Here is a 14,647-nt window from a genome sequence, read left to right on the forward strand (position 1 = left end):
TAACCAACCTCTATGCATGAACGATTGCTCTATGGATCACTTAGACAAAAAATACTGTCATAAAATAATGTCTATCACTGCAGCGGACGACTCACCCCATGAGAGTTGGGCAGCGCCGTGGTGGGCGTCCCTTATTCTGATTTCTGAAAGGTGGCGACCCGAAGTGACCCAGTTCCGATGTTTTTGTGTTGTCGTTTGGCTTAGTGCGACCTATATCTGATCTTTCTATAACAGTCTAAATGACACAAGTCATTTTTTTTTCACATGCGGTCCAGGCCACTTGGATATCTGATCTTTTCAAATGGGACATGAATCCTAACGGCCTGGTCCTGAACATCATCGATACTGGACAAACGTCACTATTTTGCGTCCTGATACACGCAGACGGGAATAAAAACAACCATGAGGAACAATAATGAGGATGAAGTTGTTAATGTTCTGGCTCCAATCGGACAACAACTTAAAAACCGCAAGCTATGCTCCACCGTTAGCATCCATGTTTACTTCCGCGAACACACTGAGCTCTACTTCTGTTTTTACAGCGGTTGGGAAAACACTGAGCACGCTCTCTATGTGTGACGTTATTGCGCCCTCTACTGCGCATGCAGGACACTTTCAGGTCGTTTGCAGTTCACACTGGAGATCACATGCAAGTCGCATTTATTTGGAAGTGGGAACGACCACGGCAGAAAGAAATCCGATTTGACAAAAAAATCGGAATTGGGCCACTTCCGGCAGCAGTGTGAACGCAGCCATTAGTTTTCTCTTTGGACTTCCAGGAATGTTTTTTCAGATAGTTCTGAGCACCTCTTTCTATCTTTGTTTCTCTCTCTCTCTTCTTTGTCTCCCACCTTCATCCAAAGCAACCCCTCCTCCTTCTCCTCCTCTTCCTCTCTTCAACACAGCAGACACCCCCTTGACCTCAGATGGCAGCAGAGCTGTAGCCCACCCTTCTTCCACTCCTGGTGGGTAAAGTCTTCCAGACCCCTGCAGACACACACCAGCAGGACTTCCCTTTCTTCTGCAGACTGCACCAACGTCAGAGAGGAGCTGGACTCACCTGGAAGGATCTCGGCTCGTCGTGAACAGAAGGTATGACGCTGTACAGCTCTCTGTCTCTGTCTGCTTTCTGTCGCCCATCCTTCATGTTGAACTGACAGGTCAGGGTGAGAATGTGATAACGCAGCAAGCAGCTTGTCAAAGGAAGGGATCTGTGTGCTGAGAGGAAACACTTTGGTCGGTTTCTTCTCAAATATTCACTGGTTTAATTTTTTTTTATGACTAATGGGACTTGCACTGCAAAAACACAAAATCTTACCAAGTGATTACTTAATTTTGATGAAAAAGTTCCAGTTTTACATGAAATAATATAAATGTCTTCCACTGGCAGAACCTTTTCATCAATATTACTGACTTAAAACTAGTTTCTATATATTGCTGAAAGGTTACTATTAAGGTAGTTTTGTCTTATTTCAAGTGTACTAAGATATTTGCAGATTTAGCTTAAAAAATACTTGGTAAGATGTTGTGTTTTTGCAGTGCAAGTCTTTAAAGTTGGTCCTGAGGTATTCAAGATCAAAAGAAGATAGTTTTTAAGATAAAACAAGTTTTAAATAATAACACCACAAAGACACAAAATCTTACTTATCTTAGTGTTTTGTATAGTTTCTAAATGTTGATGAAAAAGTTCCAGTTTTAAGTGAAATAATCTGCCAGTGAAACTGGAATTAGACTAAGTGACTTCCACTGGTGGAATTATTGACTTAAAACAAGCTCCCATGTTTTGCTGAAAAGTCACCTGCAAGTTAGTTTTGTCTTATTTCAAATGTACTACTTCCATGAAAATAAATGATAAGATTTTGTGTTTTTTTAATCGTTGCTCTTATTGGTAATTTTTTTGATGATTTCACCAAATCTTAATGTTTCTCTGGATTTCTTGGATGGACGACCTCTGCCACGGACACTCGCGCAGTGACTGCATGTCAAAAATATCACTGGAAGCCATTCATTTGGACGATGATGATTTTCTATCCTCAGCATCATGAAACCTGAGAGGAGATGGCAGTAGGTGGGGCTGCTTTTAAAAAATATGAGCATAAGGTTTCAGACATGCAGAGATTAAATGTGTGTGCCTTGGAAATCTCTGCAGGCTGAGTTTATTAATAGATGTTTTACTGCTCGGCTGAAATCTTATACTTGGTCATTTAAGAAACAATCAGAAAACAGGCATTTTAAGTTTCAGGCCAAATGAGCAAATGTGCAGAACACTTCACATCAGGAGTAGGTGGAGCAGAGAGCATAAACTTTTAACTTTTGACCTTATAACTCCAAATAATTGTAATGTATTTTATTTGAAAATCCTGAATAAATGTCATCTGGTGTGATATATTTTCAGAATGCCAGTAAATAGAATCTCTGACATGAAATAGGCTAAAAGATCTCAGAAAAAATTTACGACTTGATGAGAAACAACATTATTTTCTCTTTTTAGAGGAAAAAAGAGGAAATGTGAGCTTTCAGAGCATGCAGCTGCAGTTACAGAATCATACGTGAGATATCTGTAGATATGGAGACTTTTCCTGTGAGTCTGAATGAAAACATTCAAAGCTTTAAACGCTTTAAAAAGCCATTTTGACATCTCATAATTCATAACTTATTACTGCCTCCATAATTAGATCAGAGGCCAACGACTGGAGGGCTGACTTCAACTCCCTCCCAACTTCATGACCTTTCAGGCGACCTCAAGGGATGGAGAACATGTGAAGGTCACGCAGTGAAGATGTCGTCTTAACCAGAAATGTTTAAGATTCCTTGGGATCAGTGCCCAGAACTGTCGTGTTTTTTATACACTGTAAAACATTTGAAAATGAAAGCCCACCTGCTGCCTTGAAAATCCAATTTAAGTCAACAAGAAAATTATTTTGTTTTAGAAATTAAAGTTCATGAAGTTGACTTAACAACCAGAGACAAGTTGTCTAAACATTGCTTTTAAGTTAATTAATCTTGAATTGTGAGTTTTAACTTAATGCTGCAATTTAAACAAAAATAATTATTTCACAATATGCAAGAAAAAAAAACTGCCCTCACCCAGTTAAAGAGCCACATTTCTCTATTATTTTACTCACAATATCAAGTTAAAATAACAACTTATTTTACTGAAGAATAATTTAACTTCTTGTTTCAAATCACATGAACCAAATTTCTGATCTGATGATGAATTTTATGAAACATCTCAATGAATTCAGCTCAGAAACATTTAGTGTGATCAGGACATTATCCTCAAGCTTTGCAAACTGTCAGCTGCATTAAAATAAACATTTGCCTTAATAACACAAGAGTCAGATCAATGTAACGCACTTCATCTCAGGATACAAAAACATGCCGCTAAGCATTCTGGGAAATAGTTCCCACTCCTGTCTTTTTCTTCTTTCAGTTTTTTTAAATGTTAACCTAAAAACTAGTTTATTCAACTCTTGGAGGTTTGACAAAATGAATAAAAAGTTAACACAACTTACTGCTGTAAGTTTATCTTTCACAAAATTCAAACATTTAGGTTCAAAATCTAAAACTCGCAAAATGTTTTGTCTTAAAGAGAAGAAGATAGTTGACACAACTAAATACGGCTCAGATGTTTTACAGTGTGGATCCAGTCAAATTAAAATGATCTTTTGTTTAATAAAGTCTGTTTCAGCAGAGTTTTTTCCTGGAGCGTTCTCACATCTTACACAGTAAAACCCAGTTAGAGGCTGAGGAAGGACAGCAGGACAGTAATCCTAAAAATAAAACTTATATTAATGTTTTGATCATTTTTATCCCCAGTGGACCCAACATGGCATCCCAGAGCCCAGCGCTCCCACAGTCCTTCTCTCCTGGGACAGACAGCGTCTTTTCTGACCAGTCAGGCTTCTATTCACTCGACTCCAATGTTCCTGGACTCTCTAAGGTGATTCTCAACCAGCTCAGCATGAAGGACTACGGAGAATACAGGTAAAACCCAAAGGGAGCGACTCCAGTATCTCGTTTTACTTCGTCTTCAACTCATCACACTGCAAAAACACAAAATCTCACCAAGTATTTTTGGTCCAGTTTCTACTGCAAATATCTTAGTACACTTAAAATAATACACCTTCCAGTGATATTTTTTTGACATGCAGCCACTGCGCGAGTGTCCGTGGCAGAGGTCGTCCATCCAAGAAATACAGAGAAACATTAAGATTTGGTGAAATCATCAAAAATGACCAATAAGAGCAACATTTAAAATTATATTCGCTGCAAAAACACAACATTTTACTAAGTGTTTCAGTGCAAATACACTTGAGATCAGACAAAACTAACTTATAGTAACTTTTCAGAAACAGATAGGAGCTTGTTTTAAGTCAATAATTCTTTCATATTGGTGAAAAGGTTGTAGTTCCACTGGCGCTGTTACCTAGCAACCCCAGCCAAGCCTGGCCCGTTACCTAGCAACCCAGTTCTAATTCCACTGGCAGATTATTTCACTTATAACAATACATTTTTTCCAGGTTATACGTAAAATAATCTGCCAGTGGAACTTGAACTGGGTTGCTAGGTTACTGGCCGGGCTTGGCTGGGGTTGCTAGGTAACAGCGCCAGTGGAACTACAACTTTTTCATCAATATTAAGGAATTATTGACTTGAAACAAACTCCTGTGTTTTGCTGAAGAGTTACTAGTAAGTTAGTTTTGTCTGATCTCAAGTATACTAAGATATTTGCACTGAAAACTAGATAAAAACTTGGTATAATTGAGTTGGGGTTTTTTGCAGTGTAGAAGATGATAATTGTCGGATTTCCATCAGGGCTGCTGTGGAGGGAAAGACTAAAGGACTCCGGTTCCGCAACTACAAGGAGATGTTCCAGAAGATGGAGGAAACCTTCAAGTTCTGCGCCAGCTGCAACAAACTCCCGGAGCGTCTCGCCGAGGGACAGACCCTGAAGCGCTGTGTGAAGTGAGTGCAAAGCCCTGAATGTCATCGCAGAGTAGGATGTTGTTGCGTTGCAGCCCAATAACTGTCATGTGTGAAGTATTACCAGCTGCCGTTGCATCAGCCGCACAATGATAAGCCAGCGAACGCTGCAGAGGTGGACAGTGGCCAGGTGCAAATATAGCAAAGTTCCCGGACTGATTCATCTCTCTGCCATTCTGCACTCAGAGGAGCTGAATGCATTTAAAATATCAAATCATTTGGGTGAAGGTAGAAAGAACAGCAAGTAAACATGATAGACGACTGTCTGTCAGTGCCTCAGGGGGATTGTGTCTTATTTCTGCCTCTTCTCTGATACATATTCAAGTTTCTGCTGCCCTCGACTCGCATTAAACTTAATGTTAGCTGGAGCCATTTAGAGAAGCATCTATGGTTTGGAGGAACTATAAAAGCTGCTATGTGGAGCCGTCAGTGCCTCTGGGGCGAGACCTGCAACCCACAAGCCAGCAGTTCATGTCTCTGCTTCTTTTTTTCTATATTTAGAACCAAGAAAGTGACTAAACAGGCTTTCAGTCAGCAACAGCATTTCTTTCATCATCCTTTAGCTACAAAGAGAGTTGGGCAGAGAAACCAGAAAGTAAGAATAGCAATACTGCAAGATATTTTTACTCAAGTAACAGTAAAAAGTAGCTGTAGAAATTACTTTAGCATATAAAAAGGTATTTTGTAAAAAGTCTCCTCCAGTACTAAATAACTGATCAAACTATCATTCATTTAGTATTTCAAAATTACATCATCAGACAGAACAAATTATAAAATTTAGTGGAAATTTTGGTATTTTAAGGATGAAAATGACAGTAATTCATATAAGTAACAGAAAATAACAAAAAAAATTCCAAATTGGTTTCTTTGAATAAAAAAATGTATGAAACTTTAACAAAAACTGCAGGTCTGTGTCTGGTGAATTTCTGCTTAAAACATGTTTGTTTTTCATTCAGTGGGTAGAAAATCCAGAAATTTTACTCAAGTAAGAGATACTTCAAAATAAAGTTACTCAAGTTTAAGTAAATAGTACAGCATAGCAAAATTACTTCTAGAAGTAATTTTTTTCAAAAACGTTACTCAAGTAAATGTGAGTAAATGTAACTAATTACTACCCAACTCTGGCTACAAGTAATCCTCCTATGAATGACAAAGATGAATATGAGAAAGAATATATGCTTCCTTAAACAGGTTTTTAATAAAACCATTCTTTGATAAACAGCTCAGTTCTGCCTATTCTGAGCTGTTTTAGGGCCTCTGTCTCTTTAAATCCAAATATGCTTCTGCTGGCCACGCCCCCCCCCCAACCCAACGTTTACACACAAAATGGCTGAAATCAGATGTGCAATTATACAACGTACATCTTTCAAAAGCTTTAGAAGTTAGGAGTGTTTCCTAGTTTTTGTAGTTTCATTGCATCCTTCCTTTGTTGCTGCCTCTCAGGTGTTTGAATGTGTACTACTGCACAAAGGACTGCCAGAAAAAGGACTGGCCTCATCACAAGAAGGTCTGCAAAATCCTGCGATTGGTGGCCATTGACCGGTTGGTGGAGTGGCTGATGTTCACTGGTAACAACTATATTGAAAACAGTAACATTTTAAATCATTTGTAAATATTTTTGTACAGTGGATCCTCCCGAGTGGCTGAGATCTGCAGAACTTTTGTTTTTGAACATAGCATGCCACACACACCCAGATCTGGGTCTGCAGCTGTGCTGGATGCCATGTGGGTGAGCAGCGCTGCGCCCCACGCTGACTGACTGCATCTTAACACCTAAAATAAAATTATGTTGAACCACCTACAGTTTGAAAGAAAACATTTGTTTTTGCCAAAGCTACTCAAGTCTATTCTAAATTACAATTAGCCCTAAAACGTTATTAGTGAACACAACACTTGTAGTAAAGAATGTTTTTGATTTCCAGGTGTTTTCTATCTTTGGAAAGCATAGAATCCATACTGTAGATAACTCATGGCTTTATTTATGCTCTATGGAAAAGTTCATAATTTGTCATTTTCTTTGTAAATACTGGAGCCACTTTCCATAGAAAAATCTATGAATAGGTGAATCAGTAAATAGGCAGGGGTCCACTGTATTTTCTTCTTTCTACTACTTCACACCAAGTAACTAAACCTGCCATCAGGATCAACTCAGACCACAAAACTTTTCATAAATCATCCTGTCTTATCTTTCCAGGAGATCTTCCAATCCCAACTGAGCAATGGTCCAAAGCACCTGCAGATGTGAAGGGTTGGGACGACTGGCTTCCCATGCAGGAGGGCCTCACCCAAAGTCTGGACAGAATCCTATCCAGCGCCAACATGGCAGCTCTGTGGAAGAACGCCGACAGGACCCGACCAGACGATGACGACCTGAAACAGTCCTTATGGAGGATTCAGAGCGAGTTCATATCTCGGGTTCTGACCGTAGGAAGGGCAATTCAGCAGTTTGGGCTGGACCCGTATCTGAAGCCTCTCACCGTTCACATCGTAGGGGCCTCCCACAGTGAGACTATGGGAGCCAGACTGACTGACTATGATGAGCTGAGCCACATGTTTCCTGGACACCAGGGCATTGAGATAGTGATGGTGGGCCCTGAGGTGGTGGACGGCCGCATCGTGAGACCTCCGCTCAGAGCATTTGGCCCCAAGCACAAGGTGTACATCAGTGCCTATAAGGGCCTCTACCATCAGTTCTGGGAGGATGTGGTGGAGAAAGGGGAAGCGGCCAGGCCAGACGTTGTAGTCGGATTCCACCCAGGTATGCACTTAAATTTATCCACGAAACAGAAACAAGGACGTTTGTTGGAGTTGTTATTAACATCTTAACAATCTGAGACAAGGTTTGGGAGGCCTGGCTAGTAACCATGAGAGCCTGGCAGCACACTCCAGCTTATTCCGGGGAATCCCAAAAGTGTTCCCAAGCCATAATGGATAAACAGTGAGATGAACCCTAACAATCCCCAAGGGAGCCATCTCAGCTACGTCTTTTCTGTATAATTTGCAGCACCTCTACTCTGAGAAGGGACTTTAGTGCGTATTCACACCAGTCATTGTTTAGTCCAATTTAATCAAACTCTGGTTTGGTTGCCTAGAAAGTCTGGTTCATTTGCAGAGGTGTGAATGCACAATTAAACTCTAAAAACCTCTGATCTGCCTTAAAACATTGGTCTCTGGTTGAAGTGAACTCTGCTGTGGTTACAGTGAATATGTGAACTGGAAACTGCTCCAAAAGTAGGAAATATACTAGTGCAGGGCATTCTGGGTAACTATAACTAAAACAAACACCAGAGTCTAGCGCCAGATAGAGAAACGGCTCATGGTCTTCAGCCAAGAACAAACAAGAAATCCTTCAACCACCAAAATCTGACGCCACTCCGTTTTTATTTACGTTTCGTGAAGAAGGAAGTTGTGCTCAGTGTCTTCTTCAGAGGTTTTCGGGTTGTTTCCTTCAGTAGTTCTCGGTGCAGCGCCACCACAGGTGAAGGGGGGAACTGTTTTTTTCAAAGTGCAGCGTGAAAGTGAAACTTAGCAGCTGAAAATGTAACAAATGTTGCAAGTTTGATCCCAATCGAATTGAGTGAAAACACCTTCAGAGTAAGTGGCTTATTTCTACCACTTGTATCCATATGCCAGGATGAATATCAGAGCTTAGATGGTAAAGTAAAAGATTTGTGTTTTGATTCAGGTCATCTCCAAAACAAGAAACCGGAGCAGTGCTGGTTACATTGTAGATGATCCCCCAAACTCCTGCTTGCCAAAAAGATGCAACCGTGAGGTTCCCATACCAGGACTTCCTGTCCATAACTATGTGTTCAATCAATCAATCAATCAAATTTTATTTGTATAGCACATTTCAGCAGCAAGGCATTTCAAAGTGCTTTACATCATATCAAACACAGAAACACAACATAGAATCAACAATCAAAACACGACATTAAGTCAGGTTCCATGAATACATTTGTAATTGATTACATTTCAAATACAATCCTAAACAGGTGGGTTTTAGTCGAGTTTGCATCCATAAAGGTTTACCTGTTACACTCCTACTGCGTTATATGGAACAAAATACCTGTTGCTATTTTTATTCCCACTCACGCTCACAATCACACAGTTTAAAACGATGTAAACTTCCGGCACGAGGCTCCGTACACCTCTTTCACAGAATTTCGAGCAGTGTGTTGAGAACCTTTCCAAGAACACTGCAGAGTCTGAGGAAGACATTAAACCCAACAGTTTTAAATCAGTCTGTAAAGTTATATGGAAGACTAGAATTCTGGTTAGAAACCGTCAGCCATCTTGATTTCCCTTTGGTCCTACATGCATAATTCTTTACTTGAAGTAAACAGAAGCATTGAAGAACGTTTAGCTAACTGGATGTGACCTATTCATTAGGCTGTTAGAGGGGATTCAGATGATTTATGGCAGCAGCTGGGGAAGAGTTTGGCTGACAGTCGTATAAAAGAAATGGCCCTTCAGTTATGGGAGGGTTTTGGGGGCGACTGTGGCTGTGTGGGTAGAGTAGTCGTCTTGCGATCGGAAGGTTGTAGGTTCGATTCCAGCTTCAGGTTATCAACAGGAGGTTCAAAGGTCATGTTGTTGGTCAGTTTGATGGACTGTCAAACTCATCCTCATAATACTACAAGAATAATCTCCTACAAGAATAAAGTCAAAATAATACAAGGATAGTCATAATATTACAACTTTTTCAATTGAAATATTATGACTTTATTCTTGCATATTTCGATTTTATTCTCATATGACTTTGTTTTTGTAATTTTATGACTTATTCTTGTAATTTTGTAACTTTATTCTCAAATTATTGACTTTATTCTCATACAACTTTATTATTATATTATGACTATATTACACTTTTATTACTTCATTTTCTAAATATTATGACTTTATTCTCATACTATTTTGACTTTAATCTAATAAGATTCTGACTTTATTGTTGTAATTGTCTGACTTTATTCTTTAAATATGACTTTATTTTGTGTTTTGAATTTATTTTTGCATTATCTTGACTTTATTCTCATAATATTCTGACTTCATTTTTGTAATTTTACAACTTTATTCTCATACGACTTTATTCCCATAGCATTATGACTTTATTCTCATAATTTTATGACTTTATTTTTGAAATATTATGACTTTATTCTCGTATTATTTTGACTTTATTCTCATAAAATGTGTTTATTTATTTTTTCATGTTGGGGCTCTAATAATCTGTCATAAGGAAAGGACTGTGAAGAAAAACGGATCTATTGGAGGAAAACTGGACAGTCAATGTTGTGTAGCTCTGAGCCTCAGTGACACATAAAATTATCTCTATTCTCCACAAAACAAAAGAAAAATCTGTTATTATTACCAGGATTGCCATCAACCATATGGCTGAAACTCACAGAGGCGCCAGGCAGTGTTCCCAATTCCTAACAGCCTCTCTTTGTCACCTTATCTCCCTGATATCTAAACCTCTAAACACTTAATCGCTGTTTAATTTTTCAGAATGACTAGAAGTGTAGCCTCTGGCATCGTAATACCTCGGTGTGCATTATTCACGTCCAAATCCCCTGGCCTGCGATACCATCTGTGTTTCGGTACCAGCTCCTCGCCTCCCTCCTTACATGTTCCTCTCTCCTTGACAACATGGTAACACGAGACTTTATTTCTCTCTGTTGTGGAATCTCACTCGCCTGTTGTTCATTTGTTGTTTGTCTCTGAAGGACGTTTAAGCTGACGGATTTGCGGCCGTGGAGTTCGGTAATCTGGTTGAAGGGCAAAGTTTTTATCGCTCTGCATCCTGCGGCTTGAAAAACATGCAGCTGGTGTAAACCAGATTCTGGAGGACTTGACATCTGCCTGTTATTATCCCACAGGATTATAAACCCAACCCGTCGTGAACGTAGCATCTCTGCCACAGCGAACCGTCTTTTGGACGTTTTTCATGTCTTTGTGAAGTTGGTAAATAACGTCAGCTTGTTCTGAATAGGCCTGTCTCAATACATTTTTCTGGATGATGAATTGTTCCAGAAGTTATCATGATAAACGATAATATTGTTGTTTGGAGATCATTTTCAAACAAGAACACATTCTTACAGATCGATAAACTTTAAATGCTGATGAACATTTAACATTGGAACTGGAAGACATTTTAAATATCCTAAATTAATAAACAAAACAGAAACGACAAATAAAATGAATCATGGAGTCTCTGTAAACAAAGGTGTCCTTCAAAATAAGAGCTGGTTGAGATCAAATCACCAAACTGGAGCCATCACCATAATTATTAAGTTTGTTTTCATTTATCACCAAATAATTGATTTATTATTGTGATAGGTCTAGTTCAGAGAAAACCTAATAAGGAAATCCACAGAATATTTTGGGGAAAGTGCTGCTGTCCTTTACTTGTTTTGCGTTAAAGCTAAAGTAGCAAACATTTATAAAAAAAAATACATTTTTTAAATATTTGTTGAAGCTGTCTCCATGTTGTATCAGTTTGGTATGAGGTAGATAATCTGTGAAAAAAAATCTAATTCCTCTGCCTTCTCCAAGTGCCAGCTACAATCAACCAATAAGAGCCAGGAGGCGGGTCTTAGCGCTGTCAATCACCCTCCGTGTGGCGCTGGTCATTCCCCTCAGGCTATTTAGCCACCGATGACGACAGACAAACGGTTTTCATGTAATAAGTTGTTTCTCTGCTATTAGCACATTTAGCAGCTCCCACATGAGATTGATTGATGGCGCTAAGACCCGCCTCCTGACTCTGATTGGTTCTTTCTGCTCGGGCGCGCTGCATTTCTTCAGAGGGCAATAAAAGCTCATGCAATAGATGGATGTTTTCACAGATTATCTGTGAATCAATTACATTTACTTGATTAAAAAAAAGACTTTTAGTAATAATTTTACTACGTTTACTTTTTAGTTTAACTTGAGTAATTTCATTCTAAGTATCAGTATTTCTGGATTTTCTACCCACTGAATGAGTAACAAACATGTTTTAACCAGAAATTCACCAGACACACACCTGCAGTTTCATAAGTTTTATATTGAAAGAGACTGATTTTGTTATTTTATACGCAAGAGATGTGTCTTATGAATTCATATTTTCGTGTTTTTTTCCCATTATTTTTGTTCATTTTTGTTTTTACTTCAGGTTTCCATGCCAACCAGGGTTTGGTCCAGGGCTGGCTGCCCTCCCTCCTGCTGCTCAGAGACTACAACATCCCGTCTTTCTTCACCATGTTCAGGTAAATCCCGTTTCTGGATCTTTTTCCATAATTTAAGAAAGAATGCCGGAGAAAAAGAAGCTTTTTAAGTGGCGAGATTCTGATTTCCTTCTCTTAAGCAGCTGATCCTAACCCAGCTGAATCAAGCGCCTGTCTTCAGGAGATGTTTTGTTTTCCAGTGACACGGAGCTCCAGTATTCCCTGCAGATCCTGCTGGAGCTGGAGATGCACATCAGAGACAGCGGGCCCAGTCCGTTCAGCTCCCAGAAACCGGAGCAGGTCCAGGCCTGTCCTAACAAACCGCCGGTCTACTGCAACTCCCATTGCGTCTGCTTCCGGGGCCTCCTGCCTCGGGATGACCTCCAGGGGTCACGTTAAGGATGAGGTCTGAGGGCACGAATGTTAGGGCCACACTAAGAAATTATGACTTCATTCTCATATTATCATCACTTTATTCTCATAATACTCATTATTCTTGTATGAGTCATTGTACGACTTTATCCTTGTAATATTTTGACTTTATTCTTGTTATATTATGATTTCATTTTTGTAATATTATGGTTTTATTCTCATAATACTCTGACTTTACTCTTACATTATTTTGACTTTATTTTTGTAATATTATGGTTTTATTCTCTTATTATTTTGACTTTATTCTCAAAATATTTTAACATTACTGACTTTATTGTTGTATGTTTATGACTATTCTCGTAATAATAATATATCACAGTTTTATCTATTTATTTTTTTCTGAGTATGACTCTAACTCTGTCGTCTGTGGGAGACATATTGTCTCTAAGAGCCAAACTTCACCTGATTTTTCTCCTCATGATGCTTTAACTAAAGAGAGAGAGTAAAGAAATCTCTTAAATTAAAATTGTTTTTTTTTACCGGCCACTCAGACATTTCACCAGTCACTGATTTTTTTCTTTTGATTACAAACCCCACCTGTACAAGCAAATTATATAAAATATACGATTTATTCTTAACTATATGAAAACCGGTTTACATATACAGACTATTTTAACATAACAAAGGTAAAGCAATAAGTTCACTTGAAGTAATTACTAACAGCAAACTTTAACTACACAACCCTAAAATTCTTGCAATCATTTCCTCTGTTGAACGTTCCCACGTTTAGGCTACAACTCCCCCAGATAGTATTAAGTTAAAATGTGTCTAGTGATTTTTTAAACATTTTTAAATGGTTTCAATTGCTGTTTTCTAACTATTCTAGTTGTTTCCCCTTACTTATTACGTTTTCTATTGAAATTCACAATTCTTATTTTTACTAAAAACATCTCAGAACGTGTTCATTATTAATAACACAGCCGTCATTATTCCTGTGTTTTCCCAGAGTTTTTCAGTCTGCCTGCTAGCTTAGCGTTAGCTTTCCTCACTCACTCACACCTGCCCTCCTGCCTCTTAATGAACATGTTCCCTCCTAATTGGGCAGCAGCAGCTAATCTGATGTATGTGCATTAGTCTGTTTCCCAGACGGTCAGTCCGCCCCTGGACTAAAGTTCAAACTGAATGGAGTTTTTTTTGTTTCCTCTTCAAATTGTCAACCCGCCACAGTGACGGGTGCGTTGGTCCAATTTACACGCCACTTCATACTTTTACCCGCATTTATCCAGTGGCGGGTGCTAATTTCCACGCCTGCTTACATCTGATTTTCCTTGAGGACGTGAGCAGCAGTTCCCCCTCTGCTGGCAGCCTGCGGTAATGCAGCTGCTGGATAAACGGCTCATTGCTCCACATTCATCATGAGGCCTAAATTATTTCTGTCATCGCTCGATGGCTCCCTGTGATTCGCTCTGCAGTTACAACAATTACAAATCTTACAAGAGCTGCGTGAAAATGGATTACATATTAATATACCTTCATCTGAAAGGATCAAATTACAATCACTTCACAGGTTTGGTGTCTCCACTAATGCACCTTTCATTATTTGGTCCTAAGGGAAGTTCTTAACTGCAGCAGCCAGCTGTTTTATTCTTTATTACTGACGAACTTTTAATTGCAGATGTAACTACACTCTTCCACTCAAATGACATTTTAAGTGTTTTAAGTTTTAAATGAAATGAAATGGAAAAATTGAAACATGACAGTGGAAAATAAAGCTTCTTATGTTACCTGAGATGATGTCTGTGGTGACTGTACACTGTAAAAAAATCACTTTTACCTGCTTACAGGTTAAAGTCATTTTTCTGGTGAGCCTGCAGTGACATTTTTAGGAAATTATTTTAACATCATCATTAACAACTTTTTGTATTCTTTGAAATGTTGCAGTAGATTTTATCACCTAGATTCTCAGTGTACTTTTATTATTGCGGGGAAGATATGTAAAACTGGATGTTATCTTTAATTAATTATTTTATTTTATTTTTTTGCTTAGTGAATTTTTAGTGAATTGATATTGACATCGTTTCAGT

General features: G+C 38.7%; 1 protein-coding gene across 1 annotated transcript; it reads left to right on the plus strand.

The window, feature by feature from the left end:
• The first annotated feature begins 907 nt into the window (after nt 1-907).
• mss51 (MSS51 mitochondrial translational activator) lies at nt 908-14,352 on the plus strand. Its single transcript, XM_032575260.1, has 7 exons — nt 908-1,092; nt 3,820-3,987; nt 4,819-4,968; nt 6,430-6,554; nt 7,181-7,744; nt 12,140-12,233; nt 12,392-14,352. The coding sequence occupies exons 2-7, from the start codon at nt 3,830-3,832 to the stop codon at nt 12,588-12,590; spliced, it is 1,290 nt and encodes a 429-aa protein (XP_032431151.1). The 5' UTR covers nt 908-1,092; nt 3,820-3,829; the 3' UTR covers nt 12,591-14,352.
• The last annotated feature ends 295 nt before the right edge of the window (nt 14,353-14,647 follow it).

This window comes from Xiphophorus hellerii, chromosome 10 (genome assembly GCF_003331165.1).
Source record: "Xiphophorus hellerii strain 12219 chromosome 10, Xiphophorus_hellerii-4.1, whole genome shotgun sequence".
Taxonomy (NCBI): Eukaryota; Metazoa; Chordata; class Actinopteri; order Cyprinodontiformes; family Poeciliidae; genus Xiphophorus; species Xiphophorus hellerii.